The sequence below is a fragment of the Microtus oregoni genome, unplaced genomic scaffold (assembly GCF_018167655.1).
Source record: "Microtus oregoni isolate MIOR12 unplaced genomic scaffold, Mior012 000105F_ref0000443, whole genome shotgun sequence".
Lineage (NCBI taxonomy): Eukaryota > Metazoa > Chordata > Mammalia > Rodentia > Cricetidae > Microtus > Microtus oregoni.
The window spans coordinates 1972840-1992293 of record NW_024544720.1 but is presented as its reverse complement, the minus strand read 5'-3'; the positions used below and the strand labels follow the sequence as shown (position 1 = coordinate 1992293).

The following is a 19454-nucleotide window of genomic DNA, read 5'->3' as shown; positions in this document are numbered from 1 at the left end:
CACGTGGTACACAGACGTACTTGCAGGCAAAATACTAGAACACATAAAAAGGGAAGGGCTGTTTAAAAAAAAAAAAATGAACACCAGGAACAATCCCCAGCGTGAAGAGAAACAGAAATGGTGGGAAGGGAGGGGCTGGGGTGGACAAGAAAGAGACAAACTCAAAAGGAATCAAGATGTTTCAGAATGGCAGAGCCCAGGAGTAATCTACCCATCATGTGAGTGGCTCTTAGTATTTGTCTCCATTTTCACCTTAATATCAGCACTGAGGTTAGTTTTCCACAAGCCCTCCCCATCCCTCCTTTACCCTACTGTCCCTGTCCCCTTCCCCTTAAAATCATCAACTCCACTGCTCTGGGCTGACCAGGTCTGACGAGGTCCCCTCATCACAGGGACTAACTTATCCTGATGGTTAGAGGTCCCTGTCTCCGAGGAGCGGGCAGCCTGCGGTGAAAACTGCCCTGACCAGACTGTTCCTATCGAAGTCACATGATTTGGCGCACTAGGAATGAGTTCTTGCCCTCTGGGCCTCTTGGGGTTCAGAGAGTTTAGGAAATTCATGCTTTCCTCGGCTCCTTTCCCTCCTCTCCTTGAGTTACTCAATTCTGTAGAGCGTGCACCGCGGATCATCTCACACAAGCCAATAGCGCCATCTGCTGCCTGCATTTTCTGACGCCAGCCCCCGTTACCTTGGCTGGACCTCCTGGCATCTGGAAACTCCACATTGCTTAATCTGCCTGTGAACCCATCACAGAGGAACAGGAATTGTCATCCATGTTAAATTGTATTTGCTGTCTAATAAAATTGCACCTAACTTTGGAGATGTATCCTTCCTTTATTTCTGGTTGACATAGAAGTGGCCAGTCTCAAGCCATCTGAGATTCATGTCACGACAGGGAGCATCAGGACAGGTATAGAAAAGATACACTCAGGAGGATCCCAAAGAGGGTCAGACTGTCCCCCAAACCACCACCATCCTCACATCAGAAAAGTCTCAAAATTAGAGGAAATGCAAAACTTCTAAACTGTAGAAGGAGGCTGCTTTCCCCGTGTACCTCAAGGGCCTGACAATGAATGTCCTATGCTCCCTGCTCTTTAACTTTCTCACCCATATGCTGGTTTTTGTTTTTGCTTGTTTGTTTATTTTTCGAGACAGGGTTTCCCTGTGTAACAGTACTAGTTGTCCTGGAACTAGCTCTTGTAGACCAGGCTGGCCTCAAACTCACAGGGATTCACCTGCCTCTGCCTCCCGTGTGCTGGGATTAAAGGTGTGCACCATCACCACCCAGCCCCATATGCTGCTTTTAAGTTCTCTTTCTGACTTGATACTATGTTTTCTGGGCTGCAGAGCAAAGCTAGCTCTCTGTATCTCACGGGGTTACCCCAGGATGGGGTAGGAGGGGAAGTTGCTTCAGAATCTTATATAAGGCCCTAAATTAGTGGTGATTGTGCAGCAATTTCCTCAAAAACAAAACCCTCCATCTTGAAGGGAGACTTGTAAAGACACAGGATGCTCTGGGGGGAGGTAAAACAATCCATCCTGCAAGGAATCGATTGCGCTCAAGAAGTAAACAATTCAAAGGCTTCAGGTCCCTAAAACGGGGCAGATTCACTAGGCATCCGCCATCTCCAAGCATATATCAACTGTAAAAGAGACATCAGACAATCTGGACTGTCTAGAAGAATCTCTGACCAGCTGAGCAGCCCGAAGGTTGTGAACCACACTCCAGCTTTTCAAATTTCACAAGCTATCACCCATGATGGAGTGGGTTTGGGAGTCTTTGAGTCATTTCTGCTTCTGTAAATAACCCCTCACCCATATCCCTGTAAGTAACCCCAATGTCTGTAGGAGGGAGGTTGCTTGTTGGTTCCCGGCCACCTGGCTAGCTTAGACCCAAAATAATCACACAGAAACTGTATTAATTATATCACTGCTTGGCCCATTAGCTCTAGCTTCTTATTGACGAATTCTTATATTAATTTAACCCATTTCTATTCATCTGTATACTGCCATGTGACTGTGACTTACAGGGTAAAGTCCCCAATGTCTGTCTCCGGCAGCTCCATGGCTTCTCTCAGACTCTGCCCTTCTTTCTCCCAGCATACAGCCTAGCTTTCCCTGCCTAGTTCTGTTCTTTCCTGCCATAGGCTCAAAGCAGTTATTTATTCATTAACCAATAAAAGCAACACATAGAAAGATCTCCCATACCAAATGTCTTAGGGTTTTTTTGTTTTGTGTGTGTGTGTGTGTGTGTGTGTGTGTGTGTGTGTTGTTTTGTTTGTTTGTTTTGTTTTTTCAAGACTGGGTTTCTCTGTAGCTTTGGAGCCTATTCTGGAACTAGCTCTTGTAGACCAGGCTGGTTTCAAATTCAGAGATCCACCTGCTTCTGCCTCCCATGTGCTAGGATTAAAGGAGTGCACCACCACCGCCCTTTAAAAGAGACCACAGCAACTCTTATAAAGAAAACATTTTAATTGGCTCACTTAATTTCAGAGGTCCAGTCCTTTATCATCATGATGGCGAACACTGGCAGCGTGCAGGCAGATGTGGTGCTGGAGTAGTAGCTCAGAGTCCTTCATCGTGCAGACAACACCAAGTGCTCTGAAAGTTACACTGAGGGAAATGAGCAAAAGGGACCTTAAAGCTCACACACACACACACACATACACAAACACACAATGACACACACACACTCAATGACACACTTCCTCCAACAAGGCCACACCTCCTAACAATGCCACTCCCTGGAAGGGTCATTTTCTTTCAAACCACCACATTCAACTCCATGGCCCCCAAAGATGATAGCCATGTCATAATGCAAAAATGCATTCAGTCCAACTTCAAAAATCCCCATAGTCTATCACAGTCTCAAATTTGTTTCAAAGTCTCTTCTGAGATGCATGGCAATCTCTTAACTGTAATTCCCCTATAAAAATCAAAATCAAGCCGGGCAGTGGTGGCGCATGCCTTTAATCCCAGCACTTGGGAGGCAGAGGCAGGCGGATCTCTGTGAGTTCGAGACCAGCCTGGTCTACAAGAGCTAGTTCCAGGACAGGCTCCAAAACCACACAGAAACCCTGTCTCGAAAAACCAAAAAAAAAAAAAATCAAAAGGCAGATGACATACTTCCAACATACAAAAGCACAGGATATACATTACCCTTCCAAAACATAGGTAAGGGAGAACAATGAGGAAATGCTGGAGCAAATCAAGGCCAAAAACCAGCCGGGCAAACTCCAAACTCTGTCCATATCTGATGTCAAAATACTTTTTAGATCTCCAACCCCATTCATCTTTTTCTCTTGGGCTGATTCCACCCCCTGCTCTCCTCAGCAGGTACCCCATGGCTCCAGCATCTCCAACATCTTGGGTTCTCCAAGACAATCAAGGCTTCAACCTCACAGCTTCACCCAATGGCCTCTCTAGGCCTTCAGGGACACCCCTGACATATGCCTGCCTCGGTGGCTTTATTCCATAATTCCTTTCTTCTAGCCTTAATTCTAAACCCAGAACCACATGGCTGAAGCTGCCAAGTTCTGCTGCTTCCTGGGGCTGGAACATGGCCTCCTCAATCAATTACATCTTCACCTGCTGTCTTCCATTGCCTTCACTTGAGTGTCCTGAGACTTACTATGTAGACCAGGTTGGCCTCCAACTCAAATCTGCCAGCCTCTGCCTTCCAAGTGCTGGGATTAAAGGCATACACCATTCCCTTTGGGGGCCATTTTATTTCACACTACAATACCCAGTAAAACTGTTTTACCAAGTTGGACTTTGGTGATATTTGTATCTGTTGTTGGTTCCCTATCTGGGGTAAGTAGACGTTTGTTCTTATATCCCCAGGAAGAGTGACATAAAACCGGTGGAGACGAGTAGTCGTAGGCAAATCTGCCACCTGTATGAAGCCTCTCTGATTCAGAAAATGAAGGAAGAGGAAGGTGTGAAGCAGAAGATCAGGCAAACACTATTTCTAAGCAACCGGGGGAAAACCCAGAGGTCAGCTAGTTTATGCCTCCCCTTTCCCTCCCCCTCTGCCTCCCTCCTTCCCTTCCTACCTCCTTCCCTTCCTACCTCCTTCCCTCTGTTTTTTTTCTCCCATCTTAGATCCTTGTTAATACTGAGACCCACTCCCACTATAAAAGTTCCTGCCATTCCTAAGCACATAAAGTCATTAGTACTTTCTTTCTCCTTTCTATTCTCCTCTGTATGAACTTCATTTACCCCTGAGGACTAATATTAGGGTTGCTCCTGTCACAGGAGGGCAGTCACTCTTCCAGTCCCTCCATACCCTTAAAACCTGACAGAAAGATGTTGTCTCTCTCAAGTTCCACTCAGAGAAAGACTCCTCTGAAGAGTTTCCTCAATCCCAAGCGTAACCTCTGGCCTTCTGCTGAGGATGGACTGGGATACTCTCAAGAACCCTAGACTTGACCAGGTGCACCTGCTGAGTAGATGAGGTGGGCTCAGACCTCCAGAAGGAAAGAATACCCAAATGAAAGAGGGGATGGAAGATGGCAGCAGATAGCTTTGGAATCTCATTCTTAGTGCCTAGTTAGCAATGAAGAGACCAGGAACCAGGTCACAGGCAACTCTTTCACCTGGATGAAGCCTTCGGGTGAACTGGAGACATGAACACTTTGTTTCTAGTTACAGATGACTTCACAGTTCTGGGTAAAGAATTTCTGGAAATTCCTCAAATACTGACACCCACAACCAGAGTGTAAATCAGTTGCCTTCTGGAAACAAACAAACAAAAAAATATCCTGTGAAATACTGTGACTCATGATGGCAGCACTACAAACAAATGTCACTAAGTCTCACTTTATTAAATCCACCGAGTATTTGGCCCTGTAGTAAAATGCAGTCACCCATCAGTGTACACTGGGAATTGCTTCCAGAACCCTGCAGATATCAGTCTACGGAGTCTCAGGACCCTTATGTGAATGAAAAATCTGCACAAACCCTGTAGACAGAGCCAACAAAATGGCCCTACTGGTAGAGGCACTTGTCATCCCCCTGATGACCTGAACTCAATACCTGGGACACACGATAGAAGGAGAAAACCAACTCTTGGAACGTTGCCCTTTGAACCTTTGCACATGTACTTATACACACACACCAATCTTCTCTTTATGTCTTGCCTGCCATTAATCCTATCATGCAAATATTTTTTTGAAAGGGTCTCACTATGTAGTCCAGCCTGGAACTTGTTATGTAGACCAGGCTGGTCTTGCACTCAGAAATCTGCCAACATCTCAAGTGTTGGAATTAAAACTGTATGACACCACTGGCAGCCATACCAGGCCCAGCTTTAAACCAACTACCTTGAAAGTGAATTTGTCTATTTTTAGCTCTCATTACATCTATCTTAAACTCTGAAGTCAGCTGCAGTGGCATCCACCTGTAAACCCAGGTACACCAGAGGCTGGAAACCTGAGTTTGAAGACAAGATGGACTAGACATTAATGTTGGAGGAGGGCCCACTTGTTCATCCCAGCCGCCCAGCTAGCTTAGCCCCAAAATAACCACAAAGAAACTATATTAATTTTTTTTTTTTTTTGGTTTTTCGAGACAGGGTTTCTCTCTGGCTTTGGAACCTGTCCTGGAACTAGCTCTTGTAGACCAGGCTGGCCTCGAACTCACAGAGATCCGCCTGCCTCTGCCTCCCAAGTGCTGGGATTAAAGGCGTGCGCCACCACTGCCCGGCGAGAAACTATATTAATTAAAACACTGCTTGGTTCATTAGCTCTAGCCTCTTATTGACTAACTTTTATATTAATTTAACCCATTTCTATTAATCTGTATATCGCCACATGGCAGTGGCTTAATGGCAAAGACTCAGCACGTCTGACTCCGGTGGCTCCATGGTGTCTCTCCCTACCTCTTCTTCCCAGCATTCCATTTATTTTTCCCTTCCTAGCTCTGTTCCCCTACAGCTCTGCTATAGCCCAAGCAGTTCCTTTATTAACCAATGAAAGCAACACATAGTCAGAAGGACCTCCCACACCACATTAAGGCCTTGTTGAGTCCTCAAAGGGTTGAAATGTCCGACATGCACCAGACATTGAACTCTGGATTCAATCCTCAGCACTGCAGAATCCAGAATCAGTAGTTCACACCTGCACTGGCCGCAGGATGAGTTCAGGGTCATTCTGGCAGAGAGCCTTTATCATTTATTACAGGAGCAATTAATATTCAAGGTGTCAACCAACCAGAATTAATTTCTGATGGAGGAAATGTGCCTTGCAAGACCTGCAAGAAATACAGACGCCAGAATATCTGATGTTTCTCCCTATAATTTTAAATGTGCTAAATGCATTCTTTCCCTAGCCTGTGTGTGTGTGTGTGCGTGTGCGTGTGTGCGTGTGTATGTGTGTGTGTGTGTGTGTGTGTATCGCATGAATACATTCTTTATCTACTGGGCATTTTTATCTATGAATTGTCAAGAAGATGGTTCTGCCTTAGCTGTATTATCCAATTAGTATTAATACTGTTAACCTATACCGAGTTTTCATGAATAAAACAAATGCTGCCCAAGTCAGAAGTTCTAAGCTTCCATTAAGAGTGGAACTAGAGTACAGCTTAAGAAAACACTGTAATTTCCCCAGCTGCCAAGATAGCCACACACTATCAACTGATATAAAACTTTAAAGTAGCTTTTAGATCAGGCCAGGTGCTTTGCTAATTGGATTTTAAGGTAAACTATTACCAAAAGAATACAATCTTAGCTGGGCGGTGGTAGTGCACACCTTTAATCCCAGCACTTGGATCTTTTTGAGTTCAAGGCCAGCCTGGTCTACAAGTGGGTTCCACAACATCTAGGACTATTACACAAAGAAACCCTGTCTTGAAAAACAAAACAAAAAAGAATACAATCTTATTTACTAGAACATGTAGCCAGCTGTACAATTTATTGAGCCAAGGTAAATAGTGCAGAGTAATTTAACTGGAGTACCGGGGACAATAATTAACTCTGCACAGATTCCTAACCTCAGCCTTTGTTCAGGCACCACGGAAGAAAAATTCTCTATCTGGCCAGGGTTAGCTACAAAATATAAAATAACTTCATAGCCTTCCCCCCCCCCCCAAAAAAAAGAGTTACAAGCTTTTCTTTCTATGGTCAAGGGTTACATGCTGGACATAAAAATATATCTTAAGATTGAAAATGCTTCAAATGCCAGTGTGTTGGTGAGTGTTGTATGGTCTTCTCTGCCCCTGGCCCTGCAGCTCCAGCTGCTGCTGCCCTCTCTCTGAGGACACATTTGTAAACAAACAAGTCCCCAGTCCCAGAAAACCTGGAATTTATGACTACTGATCACAAAATGTTTAAGATGTTTTATACAATCAAAAGTATAGGATATAGGGGCTGGAGAGATGGCTCAGTGGTTAAGAACTCTTCCAGAGACACTGAGTTCAATTCCCAGCAACGACATGGTGGCTCCCTCTTCTGGCCTACAGACATACATGAAGACAGAACACTGTAAACATAATAAATAAATCTTTTTTTAAAGTATAGGATATAGCACACAATTTCCTTATTTCTCTTATTAGTTTAGTTTTGTAAGGCTACCTCTATGGATAACAAAAAGACTTCTCCTTTTACAGCTGCGGTTTGCAGTCCACTAGTTAGGGAGTTAACTAAAAGAAAGTGCTCTTTTCTTACTATCTGGATTGATTGCACTGTGAATTGTTGGAATGACTATTTCTTATTATTTACTTAAGAAATGGTATGTGACCTTCAGAGGTAATGCCTGCAAGATTCTGTGGGTCTGTAAAAGCTAAGAGAGCAAACAGAAGCTGGCAGAAATGTAAAGGTATAGAGAATGTAGGAAAATAAAGAAGAAAAAAGAATGTAAAATAACAAACAGAGACTTGTAACAGAGAACTGGAATTAGAATTGAGAGAGAATTAGAGCTAAGAAATTATAGAAAATTAGGACAGAATTAAAATAGAGGTAGAATAAAGAGACATGTTTGGAAAGCACAGTGAGCCTTTTGTGTAAACCCTCAGATTAGAGCTATTCTAACCGCCTCCACTACACAGCGGCCTCTGACCTCAACTCTGGAGGAAGTCTGCAGAGCTAGACTCTGCAAGCTTCTGTAATTCTAAACTGCACAGTGAGTTTGATGCTAGCCTTGGCTATATAATGAGTTTGGTGCTAGCCTCAGATACACAAGATTCAGTATCAAAAAGAGGAAAAAATCTGTATTGTGTGCATACATATGTAGCAATTTTTGCCAATTCATGCAAGTTTAATGTTTATCCCTAGTAAGTGCCTACTCTGATATCAAGCTATATCACCTTTTTTTTAATTCTTTTGCTTGTAAGTTTGATTTATATTTATAATTCCATTCTTGAAAATACCCACTTCTCTCCCTTTTTAATATAAGTAACCACCTCTGTTCCAGCTAGAATATGTACTCTGCATTCAAATTACTACAAGTGTGGTAATACAGGGGTGTAATCCCAATAAAAGTGCAGGCATCGAGGTCATCTCAGTCACAAAGCGAGTTCAAAGCCAGGCTCATCGTCTCGTCTTGAAAAGAACAAGCCAAACAAAATCTTTTTGTGTGTGGGGGGGGGGGGGTAGACCATCCTACTGCAGACTGTAAATTTGTATTTTGTTGTATTATTACATGACTTTCAGTACCAGCCACTGTTTCTACCAGGACCAAGTGTGGTAGCTGCACTATCTGGTGAGTCCACCACCTGGAAATCCAGAGCTGGTTTTCTGCTGGTCAATGTTTCCCTGTATGCCTGGGTATCACTGTGCGATGCGGAGTTAGAAAAAGGCTCTGCAGAGACCACTGAAGGCACCGATGTGTAAATCAACAAATGGACTACATTTTTATCATCCTGTACCTTTGTTTCCAAACAGCGTCCAGACACAAGTTGTCACCCATTAGTTTCTTGTAGCTCTTAAGAGTCTGCAGACATGATCAGAGAAATAAATGGAGCTTGGGTTATGAAGACATCAGGATTTCCTGAGAGCAGCATGGTATAAATCTGTTAGTTACCTCTGTGTCCCCAGTACTCACACAACAACCAATGCATGTGAGGACTAAAACAAACATTTTAAGAGTATAATGTGTCTCCTATGTGTGCATATTATATACACACATTCACTGTTTTTTTCAGACAGGATCTCCCACTATAGCCCAGGGTGATCTTTCACTCTTAGGAAACCTCTTGTCTTAGACCCTTGAGCACTAGGGTTACAGGTATATCCCAAAGTCACTAGCAAATTTTGTTATATATTTGAATAATGGATAGTTAAGATTCTATTTTGTCTATTCCTGAAACAATATTCTGTCTTAGTCCTTACATAACCATATAGTAAGTCTTACTATCCACTATACAAGTCCTCATCATCATCTGTCTGCACCTCCTCTTGGTCCTTGACATCTCAGTATTCTTTTAGACCAGTGCTTCTCAATTTATGGGTCATGACCTCTTGGGGGTCGAACGACCCTTTCACAGGGGTCTCATATCAAATATCCTGCATATCAAATATTTACATTATAATTCATAACAGTGGCAAAATTACAGTTATGAAGTGACAATGAAAATAATTTTATGGTTGGGGGTCACTATAACCTGAGGAACTGAATTAAAGGGTCACAGCATTAGGAAGGTTGAGAACCACTGTTTTAGACTCATCTTACTGTAGTACTATAAAATAAAGATCATCAGGCTGGCTGAGTTACACTGGAATTTATTTACTAAATGAATTCCAGGAATGCCTGCTTCAAATGTGCGTGGCAGCCTCCGGCTTACAGAAAAACTAACTGCCCAGCATGTGGAAACTGTTCATCCCTGGCCTCAACTTCTGGACCCTCACTCCCAAATAAGCACTCAAATCACATGAATGGCACAGGAAGCCTCAGGACCAAAGCGGCCCTAACTGGAAGCACCTTCTGGGTGACTGACCCCTATAAATTAAGGGGCCACCTTGTCAATTTCCCTAACAAAAACAGGCAGAAACACTCAGAGCTTTTATATGAATCTCAAATCCCGGTCCAGAGTGCTCTGGAAACCAAACCAAAGCAAGCCTGCCTTCCCAGGTGCGCTCACTCTTGTGCCTCCCCGGGTGCTGCTGTAATAGCAATGGACTTGAACAGGATCCAAGGTAGGGAACACCACGGAGTGGTGGCTCTGGGAAAGGACACAGCTAGCAGTTTCCAGAGGCTATGTGAGTCTCATTCTCTGCTGGGCTGGACATCTTCATGGTTCTGCCCCCCGAAGCCCAGTCCTCAAGCAGGCTAAGGAGTAGGATGAGGTGTGGTGTGTGTATCCATGGGGAGGCTATGGAGGCAAATCAGGAAGAGGCAGAGGAATGGCTGTCTAGATGCTCCTGGGGCAAGCAGGCAGGACTAGGCAAGCATCTCACCCCTCTGGGATGAAGGGCCGAATCAGCTCTGGGTTCAGCAGTGACTCCTCAAGAGGACGGTCCACATGGAAGTCATGGACATGAGGGGGGCCTGGGTGAGCCTTCGGTGCAGGTCCTCCTGGGCGCTGAGGAACTGGCAGCTCAGAGGGATGGGCAGGCAGAGGAGCTGTGAAGAAGTACTGATGCAGAAGGGCCTGAGGGTAGCAAACAAGAGGCAGCCGAAGAAATCCAGTTACTACCAGCCCCCAGAACCATTCAGCTGGGTCAGCAAATCCTGCCTTTGTGCCTGTCTGGAGCACTGTCCCAGCGGCTGGGAACATGGCAGTGAGCTTGAAAGTCTTGCCAACAGAGGAAGGGGTTGGGGACATAAACCAGAGAAAGGGGCAGAATGTACAGGTATATCTCCAACAACTATAGTTTGATGTGTGGCTATTTCCTCCCGATTGAAACATTCCCTCTGGGCAGGAGGCTCCTTATAGACCCAGGAATTAGAGGAAACTCACAAGTCCCAGAAAACACCTGAGACTGTATCTGACCTCAGGTCAGATTTGTTAGCAGTGTCTATCTCGGTGAACAGACACTTGTTCATGTCTCCCAGGACAAGTTATAAATAAAGACCAGGGAGCTGCTGCAGGGTTTGAAGGGTTAGGACACAGGAGCACAAGCCCAAGGCAAGGAGCAAGCACAGGACGGGTAAGGACATGAAGAGCAATCAGGGGGGAAGGTGACAACACCCACACCTCCAACTCCTGCAGCTGCAAGAAGGAACCACCAACAAGAGGGGAATAGACAGAGGGCAAAGGTCACTGACTACTCCCCTGAAGAACACCCCATTGGGAAGCCCGGGCTTCCAGTCCGTCACAGATTCTGAGAGTCCCCTACTGGGCAGGGTCCCATAGTTCAGTGACCACAACTTGAACCTTACCTGGGAGGCTGCAATACGCTGGTGTGGAGGGTAGAGGAGGAACTGGCCCAGCAGGTCCAAGGCCTGGGGAGAGGCATCAGGCAGCACCTCCTCAAGGGGCACCGGTGCCTGCTCCTTGAAGGAGATCTTGTTGTAGTCAGGCAGCTCTGTGATCTCCTGAGCTCAGCAGAGGAAGAGGCAATGAGAGCAGGCCCCACCTCACCGCTCCGATGCAGGCTCCCTTTCACGTTCTCACTCAGATCATGGTCCCTCATCACCCACACACGCCCTCCTTGCCCCGATTGCTGAGATGTCACCCAGACAAGACCTGGCCCTTCTGCAGTCAAGGAAAGCTGGGGCCCTGGTACACCTGCATGAATAGAAGTCACTTCCTACTGGGGAAGAAAGCAATCCCACGCCTTCCCCAGCAATGGCTGCTACTAACCGGCCAGACTCGAGGGCTGGGCGTGCCCAGGATGCGAAGCACACAGCAAAGTTGCTCGATGTCATTCTCTCCCGGGAACAGGGGGGACCCATTCAACAGTTCTCCCATAATGCAGCCCACAGCCCTGTGGATACAGATGTAAGCAACTGGAGCTCTCACACACGGGTGATCACGCTACCCACGACAGCTCTAACACCTCAAACCAGGGTCAAGGTCCAGAGGTTTCTAGTGACAGAGCAACTCCTGACAGCTAGAAGACACTTAGAGCCCCGTATCTGGGTCACCCAGCTCCTCCTCAGTTTGGGGGGCAGAAATGCAAAATAACCCAAACCTCAGACCTCTGAAGACCACAAACTAGTCCACCAGAATGCTGAGCCTTCATACCTAGGGGCACAAGCCTCGCTCAAGCTCACCGCTGTCTCATCCTCAAGTCAAGATACCTGAACTGTACCCCAGACCACCTTACCCAGACGCCTCCCGCCTGAGACTATCACTGCCCTAACCTTCCCCCAACAAACTCAGAGACATCCCCATGGCAGGCGCGCATTACCTCATCCACCCCAGGGTCTCACCATAGGTCGACGCCCTGGTCGTACTGCCGGGCACCATACAGGAGCTCAGGGGCTCGGTACCACCTGGGGAAAAGGGTTTGAGATCACAGCTGGCTAGCTGGTCTGATGAGAAGCTCACAGCCCATGCCCGAACAGAAGGTGCAGAGGTGTCTCTTCCCCCGTGAGAGAACTGGCAGGGATACAGCCTCATTACCTGGTGGCCACTTGATGTGTGTAGAGGCGACCACCATCTGGAGAGAAGACCCGGGCCAGGCCAAAGTCCGCGATCTTGAGCTCGCCTGAGGCACTGATGAGCAGGTTGGCAGGCTTCAGGTCCTGTGCAGACAAAAGGGGGCATCAGTCTCCCTCAACCCATAGGGCTTTGGGACAGGGAGATAGGCAGTCAGCCCCATCTCCTCTAGAGCCACAGCCCTGGCTGCTTACCTGAAGACCCTCTTCAAGGACTAGCTCACCCCAGCCCACCACAGCCCATGTTGGTACTAACCCGATGCACAATGTTGTTGGCGTGGCAAAATGCAACACCTTTGAGCAGCATCTGCAGGTAGCTCTTGACCTGTGCTGGGGCCAGGGGCCTCTGGGCATGGCGCACCACCTCTGCCAGGTCTGACAGCATAAACTCGAAGGCCAGCACAAATCCTGCACCATGTGGGAACACGGCTTTCAGCTGTACCACCTGAGGGCAGAAATCCTATCAGCCTCTAGACCAGAGGTGCTCAAACCATGGGTCTCTACCCCTTTGGCAAACATCTATCTCCAAAAATATTTACATTATGACTCATAACAGCAGCAAAATTACAGTTGTGAAGTAGCAACAAAACCACAACATGAATCATATTAAAGGGTTACAGCATCAGGAAGGCTAAGAACCATTGCTCTAGACTCACCTCCTGACCCACCAGCAGCAGCACCATTCGCACTTGCCCTGCCAGAGGGCCAAGCAAGCAAAGACAGCCAGGGAAAAGATAGATGGGTTAATTGACAGAAAGCTGGCTAGAAACAAGCCAAGCTAAGGCTGGGCATTCCTAATTAAGAATAAGCCTCCAGGTGTGATTTATTTGGGAGCTGGGTAGTGGGCCCCCCAAAAAGCCAAAAGTAAAACATTAACGTAACACTAGTCTCTGCAGGGAAACCTTAGAAGTGGTAGTGAATGAAGATGATAAAGGTTGGGGACTATTTTTTTAACATATGTCTTTGTGTTTGGATGCATGTGTGTACAAACATGTGCATGAGCACGTGGAGAATCACGGCTGAAGTCAGGAGTCTTCTTTAATTGCTCTCCTCATTATCTGTTGAGGCAATGTTTCTACTGAATTCAGGGCTTCACCAAATACGCTGGTCTGACCAGCCAGCTTGCTCCAATAGGTCCTGAGACCTACAACCCCAGACTTCACAGTACACTGGCACACAGGCATACACCAGGTGTGTAGCCTGTCACCTCCTGATTCCATTACACACACGCTCTCGGGAAACAGACTGGGACCAGTTCCTCAGCGTCACTAGCGCTGTGCACAGGCCAGAACTTTCAGGAGGCTCCAGGAAGACTGCCAGTGATACTCAACTCAAAGTCTTCAATGGATAGCTGAGGACCCACGAAGTGATGAAGAAAATCAAGCATTCCCCTTGCTTAACAAATTCCTGAAACTTGCTTTGAAAAGCAGGGAGAACTCCGGGTGACCACACATAAAGCCTTTAAACACACCCGCGGAACAAGTACAAGTTACTGAGAAATCCGTACGGTTGGGGACATACTTTAGTGGCACAGCACCTGCCCATAGTATGAAAGAAAAGAAAGCAAAGCAGGGAGGTGGAAGGGGGGACAGGAAGGAAAGGAGAGAAAAATCACAAAATATTTAAAAGAGAAAAAATGAATGAGTGTATGAGCAACGAGTCAATGGGAGGGAGAAATAGGGGCTAAGCGGGCAGGAGCTCAGTGAGGATTAGAAGGGAATCCTTCAAAGTGTCTGTGGGTGGGAAGGTAAGGGTGGAAATGAGTGAAAGAGGGCGGGGGAGAAGCTGCTGTCTTGGAACCTGTCGCCCACCGTCTGGTCCACCAGATCCCTGCCCCACTCACATACTGACTGTCCTCGATCTCCTGCAGAGCCTTGATTTCCCTTAGGGCCTGGTTAGGAATGCCATCCTCCAGCCGCCGCAGGGCCACCTTCTTGAGGGCAACGATCTCTCCAGTCTGTGCAGTAAGGAGAGCAGATACTGCCAGAACACCTTCTGGCAATGAAGGGCAGAAAGAGAACACACAGGGAACAAGATACCCGCAGAGATCCCCCCCTAGGTAGGGAATATCTAAACCGCCCGCCAAGGGACGCGCTCCCACAACCCCGCTGCTGGAAGCGGGATCACAACCGAAGGGACCCGGACAAGCATCCAGAGACCCCCGAGGCCTGCAGGTCTCAGCACCAGAAGGCCGCAGCCAGTGGCTTGAGGCAGGGGGAACGCAGCGTGGCCTCACCTCTACGTGCTTGGCTTTGAATACGATGCCGTGGGCGCCCTCCCCGATGCGACCGAGGATGCAGTACTGGTCCATGTCCGCCTGCGGCGCCCAGATCCTCCTAGACAGCTAGGATGCAGCACCGGACAAAGCGTGCAAGCCGTTGCCTAGCAATAACGAGTCTAGCCGCGGCTCCGTGCAGCACGTGACAGGAAAGACCCGCGCTGAGCTCTGTCGGGAATCTGATCCCCGCTAGACAACACCTTTCCGGGAACCCTCAGCAGTCCATCGGAAGATTACCTAACGGCGTCACGTGACAAGAACGCGGCTGCGTGCAGCCCGAAGGGGCAGAGGCACGCAAGTAAAGGGCGTGTTCACGCGCTCAGGGGCGTGGCTTCTGCTAGAGAGGTGGGGCGAGCGGAGTCATCCAGAATCTGCAGGCCGAGTACCCAGTGGTGAGAACGTCGTCTGCCTCTTGCTGCAGATGACTCCAGGTAGCGTTGGAGACAAGGCCAGAGCTGAGTCGTGGAGATTCACTTGGCCCTCTAGTCTCTCCAATAGGCATTGTGAATCTAAATACCTTTTAAAAGAGTTTACTAAGCCTGGGGCTGAAGCTCCGTTAGTGAAGTGCTTGCCTAGAATGCACAAAGCCATTGGTTCAATTCCCAGGACCACATAAACTGGTCTCACTTACCTGGGGATTTGTAGTCCCAATACTTGGCAAGGTCATTCTCATCTACATAGACAGTTCAAGGCAGCCTACACTAGGAGAACTTGTCTCAAAATCATAGCGAATGCCCAGCAAGCATGTGAAATGATGGCCAAGATCCCTACTAATTAGGAGAAATGGAATCAAACCACGGTAAGACCCTTTAGGATGACCGCTGTCAGAAAAGTAGACGATAAACTGGCTGTGGTTGCCCTGCCTATAATTCCAGTGCCCAGCAGAACGAGGCTAAGGGGATCTCAAGTAAGAAGTTAGAAGGATGCAGAGAAAGTACCACCCTCGTGTGTTTTTGTTGAAATGTGAGTGTGCCAGGCATGGTGGCTTATTCCTCCGATCTGAACGCTAAGGAGACTAAAGCAGGGTTGCCACGTGTTCAAGGACAGCATGAGCGAGAGTGTGAGACCGTCTCAAACACAAAGTAAACAAAACCTTTAAACAGAAAGTGTGAGGCTGGGGACCCTGTGGAATGACTGTGAGCCGCTCTTCTTCCGGGCGTGAAATAAGCGAAAACTTTCACACTACCCATAGTGCTAAATCAGGAAAACAGAAAATTCAAGTTTGGACCACAGTGTGAGGAGGAACCTCAAATTAAAGCAAAACAAAGATGTGGTAGTGTCTCCTTGTTCTTCCAGCGCTTGAGAGGTAGAGGCAGGAAGGCCAGGAATTCAAGACCATCCTTGACTTCATGCTGAGTTTAGCTTTGATAGGCTAGTTACTACTCAGAACTAAGGAAAATGTTGCATTGACATCCAAACTGATACACTGTATTTTATAATTTTATATGTGAAGACACATACAAATTAAGTCTTTTTACTCATAAAATCATAAGATTAGAGCTTTTTCTTTTTTCTTTTTCTTTTCCTTTCTTTTTTTTTTTTTTTTTTTTTTGAGGCAGGGTCACTTTGTGCAGCTCTGACTGGCTTGGAATTCCCTATGTAAATCAGGCTGACCTGAAACTCACAGAGATCTACCTGCTTCTGACTCCCAAATGCTGGGATTAGACAAGATTATTTTCTTTGAAGAGTTTGTCCCAAGCAATATTGTGAGTTCCACATCTTTGCTGAAGTCTTTCCTCTTGTTTTTCATTAGTAGCCAGGATCATGAGCTGAATATATATAAAGTCATTAAAAAAGGAAAGAAAAACTTCTTATACTTTAAAACAGAAAGAATCAGCCCACTAACAGGTACTACAGCCTGTGAGCCCAGAACTTTGGGATGTTGAAAGGCATAAGGAGTTCAAATCCAGCCTGGATTACAAAGTAAGACCTGCCTCAGTGACTGGGAGGGTTCTAAGAAAGGAGGAAAATCAGTTTTCTCCAGGGACAAGTCCCCTGGTAGGTTTGAAAGACCCTCGACGAGGACCTTTTTTCGGGAGGAGACCTCCCCAACGCCAAGGAACAGGCCGAAACCGCACAGCTGCAAATCGCAAGAGGTTTATTGAGTAGACACAGGTACCTGCAGGTGGCAAGATCTCTCAGAAGACTTGCACGCCTGCCAACTGGAGGGTGGGCTTTTTATAGGGAAGAGCAAAAAGCAAGTTTACAGAAGCAAAAGCGTGGTTATCAGAATGAGGTGGGGAGCATGAATGGTTTCCTCTCTCAGCATGGATGTCTGGCAACAGTCATCCTGTTCCTATCTTATAGATATCCTGTTTTGCAGTCAACCTGCTTTGTTGATGTCCTATCTTATTGATATCCTGCCTTGCAGTCTTCCTATCTCATAGACATCCTGCTGGCCTGGAGGGATGGCTCAGCCATTAAAGGCTAGGTTCACAACCAAATCTCTGCACCCACCAGCTGCACTTCCATCCCCCAGCATAAGCTGACCCTGTCTGAAGTATCTGGACAGGGATTTTGCATAGGGACTATTCCCAAAACCCACCAGGCCTTATGTAACTCAACCCAAAAGGTGTCCAGAGGAACCTATTACCTAGCTGCCTCCAACGGGACCTATTGGGCATGCAGTACTGGATTAACCCCATGCGTTTCAGCTGCTGTGCTCAGTGAAGCCTCTGATTATTGCGTTCTAATTGAATTATGGCCCAAAGTTACATACCATGATCCTGAATACATCTATAGTCATTTTGAAGGGAGACCCCGATTTAGGAGAGAACCAGCCTCCCTAACTTTGGCCTTATTGCTGGGAGGCATCACTATGGGGGGAATAGCAGCAGGGGTGGGCACAGGGACCACCACTCTTATGGAGACCAGCCAATTTAGACAACTTCAGGCAGCCATGCATACTGATATCAAGGCACAGGAAGAATCGGTTAGCGCACTCGAAAAGTCCTTAACCTCCCTCTCAGAGGTAGTCCTACAAAACAGGAGGGGGCTAGACATGTTGTTTTTGCGAGAGGGAGGGTTATGTGCGGCGCTCAAAGAGGAATGCTGCTTCTATGCGGACCACACTGGGCTAGTGAGAGACAATATGACAAAGCTTAGAGAGAGGATAAGACAGAGACAAAAGATGTTTGAATCACAACAAGGATGGTTCGAAGGATGGCTTAATAAGTCTCCCTGGTTTACAACTCTATTGTCTTCTTTGATGGGTCCCTTGATTATCCTCCTTCTGATACTCCTGTTTGGGCCCTGCATCTTAAACCGCCTGGTCCAGTTTATAAAAGACAGGCTGTCAGTCATTCAGGCCCTAGAACTGAACCATCAGTATCACATGTTACCACAACGAGAAAGCAAGGTTCTGTAATTGCTTTGAGTAAAAGATTTAACTCAATAATAAAAAGAAAAAGGGGGAAATGAAAGACCCTACAGACCCCCTCCTCAAAACCCGCAGCTAGCATGCTCCCGGGGGAATGTCCTGTTTGCTTAAGAACATCCCATGTGCTTGAGAGAGCAGGATGTCTATGAGATAGGAAGACTGCAAGGCAGGATATCAATAAGATAGGACATCAACAACACAAAGCAGGTTGACTGCAAAACAGGATATCTATAAGATAGGAACAGGATGACTGTTGCCAGACATCCATGCTGAGAGAGGAAACCATTCATGCCCCCCGCCTCATTCCAATAACCATGCTTTTGCTTCTGTAAACTTGCTTTTTGCTCTTCCCTATAAAAAGCCCGCCCTCCAGTTGGCAGGCACGCAAGTCTTCTGAGAGATCTTGCCGCCTGCAGGTACCAGTGTCTACTCAATAAACCTCTTGAGATTTGCAGCTGTGCGGTCTCGGCCTGTTCCTTGGCGTTGGGGAGGTCTCCTCCCAAAAAAAAGGTCCTCATCGAGGGTCTTTCAGCTTATCTAATTCCAAGTGGTCACACCTGTACATAAGCCACACTAAATAAACTTAGTCATGTGTGTGTGTATACACTTACGTATATCTACACATACATATATATGTACATTTACATATGCATATATCCGAAAATGTGCAGCAATAATAATTAAACAAGAGGTCATTAATTTAAGAGGGACTAACACAGGAGAAGTTGGAGTGAATTATATGAACATAGTACTTGTGTGAAATTATCAAAAAACAAAAAATGCACTTAATTTTAAAGGAAGGAGGGAGGGATGGAACGAAGAGAGAGAAAGTGAGAGAGAGAGCTGTCACCCACTGACAAGAGAGATCAGAGAAAGACAAGGTGTTCTGCTGACACCTAGTGTCTGAAGCGTGGTAGGCCTGAGCAAACAAAACTAAGAACATCATTTGATACCTGCCTGGTCCTTAATCATTGTGCTTTGTTTCTTTATATGCTCCAGATCTTTGCCTTGTTGCTAGGACTCACCCCCACCCCCCAGAGAAATGGCACAGCTGACAACTCTCAAAACCTGTAAATCAATCGTATTGGTTAATGTCAATCTTGTGTGCAGCCTTCTCCACTTTGCGTATATACAGGTCAGACTAGAGGGTTGTTGGTTGGAGTATGGCGTGACAGCTCTGAGGGTGCAATAGTGACATACATACATTGGTGATAACCAACAGTTCTCTGATTAGACTTAAGACCCATTCAACAAGAG

At 46.5% G+C, this 19454-nt stretch overlaps 1 protein-coding gene across 6 annotated transcripts; it reads right to left on the bottom strand.

Annotated features, from left to right (window-relative positions):
• Positions 1-2525: 2525 nt before the first annotated feature.
• On the bottom strand, positions 2526-15033 carry LOC121443401 (cyclin-dependent kinase 20-like). 6 transcript variants are annotated; one of them, XR_005973660.1, is made up of 11 exons: positions 14777-15033; positions 14384-14497; positions 12797-12985; positions 12506-12627; positions 12313-12375; positions 11741-11864; positions 11317-11472; positions 10392-10585; positions 8864-8928; positions 4600-4737; positions 2565-2602 (listed from the first exon to the last, which is right to left on the bottom strand). XR_005973660.1 is itself a non-coding variant. In XM_041645160.1 (10 exons), exons 1-9 carry the CDS (start codon positions 14849-14851, stop codon positions 8904-8906), a joined length of 1062 nt encoding a protein of 353 aa, XP_041501094.1. In that variant the 5' UTR covers positions 14852-15033; the 3' UTR covers positions 2526-2602; positions 8864-8903. The 6 variants fall into 6 exon arrangements, 5 of the variants coding, with proteins under 5 accessions (XP_041501094.1, XP_041501095.1, XP_041501096.1 ...); XM_041645160.1 differs by lacking the exon at positions 4600-4737 and having other exon boundaries at positions 2526-2602; XM_041645161.1 differs by lacking the exon at positions 4600-4737 and having other exon boundaries at positions 2596-2614.
• Between the last annotated feature and the right edge of the window lie 4421 nt (positions 15034-19454).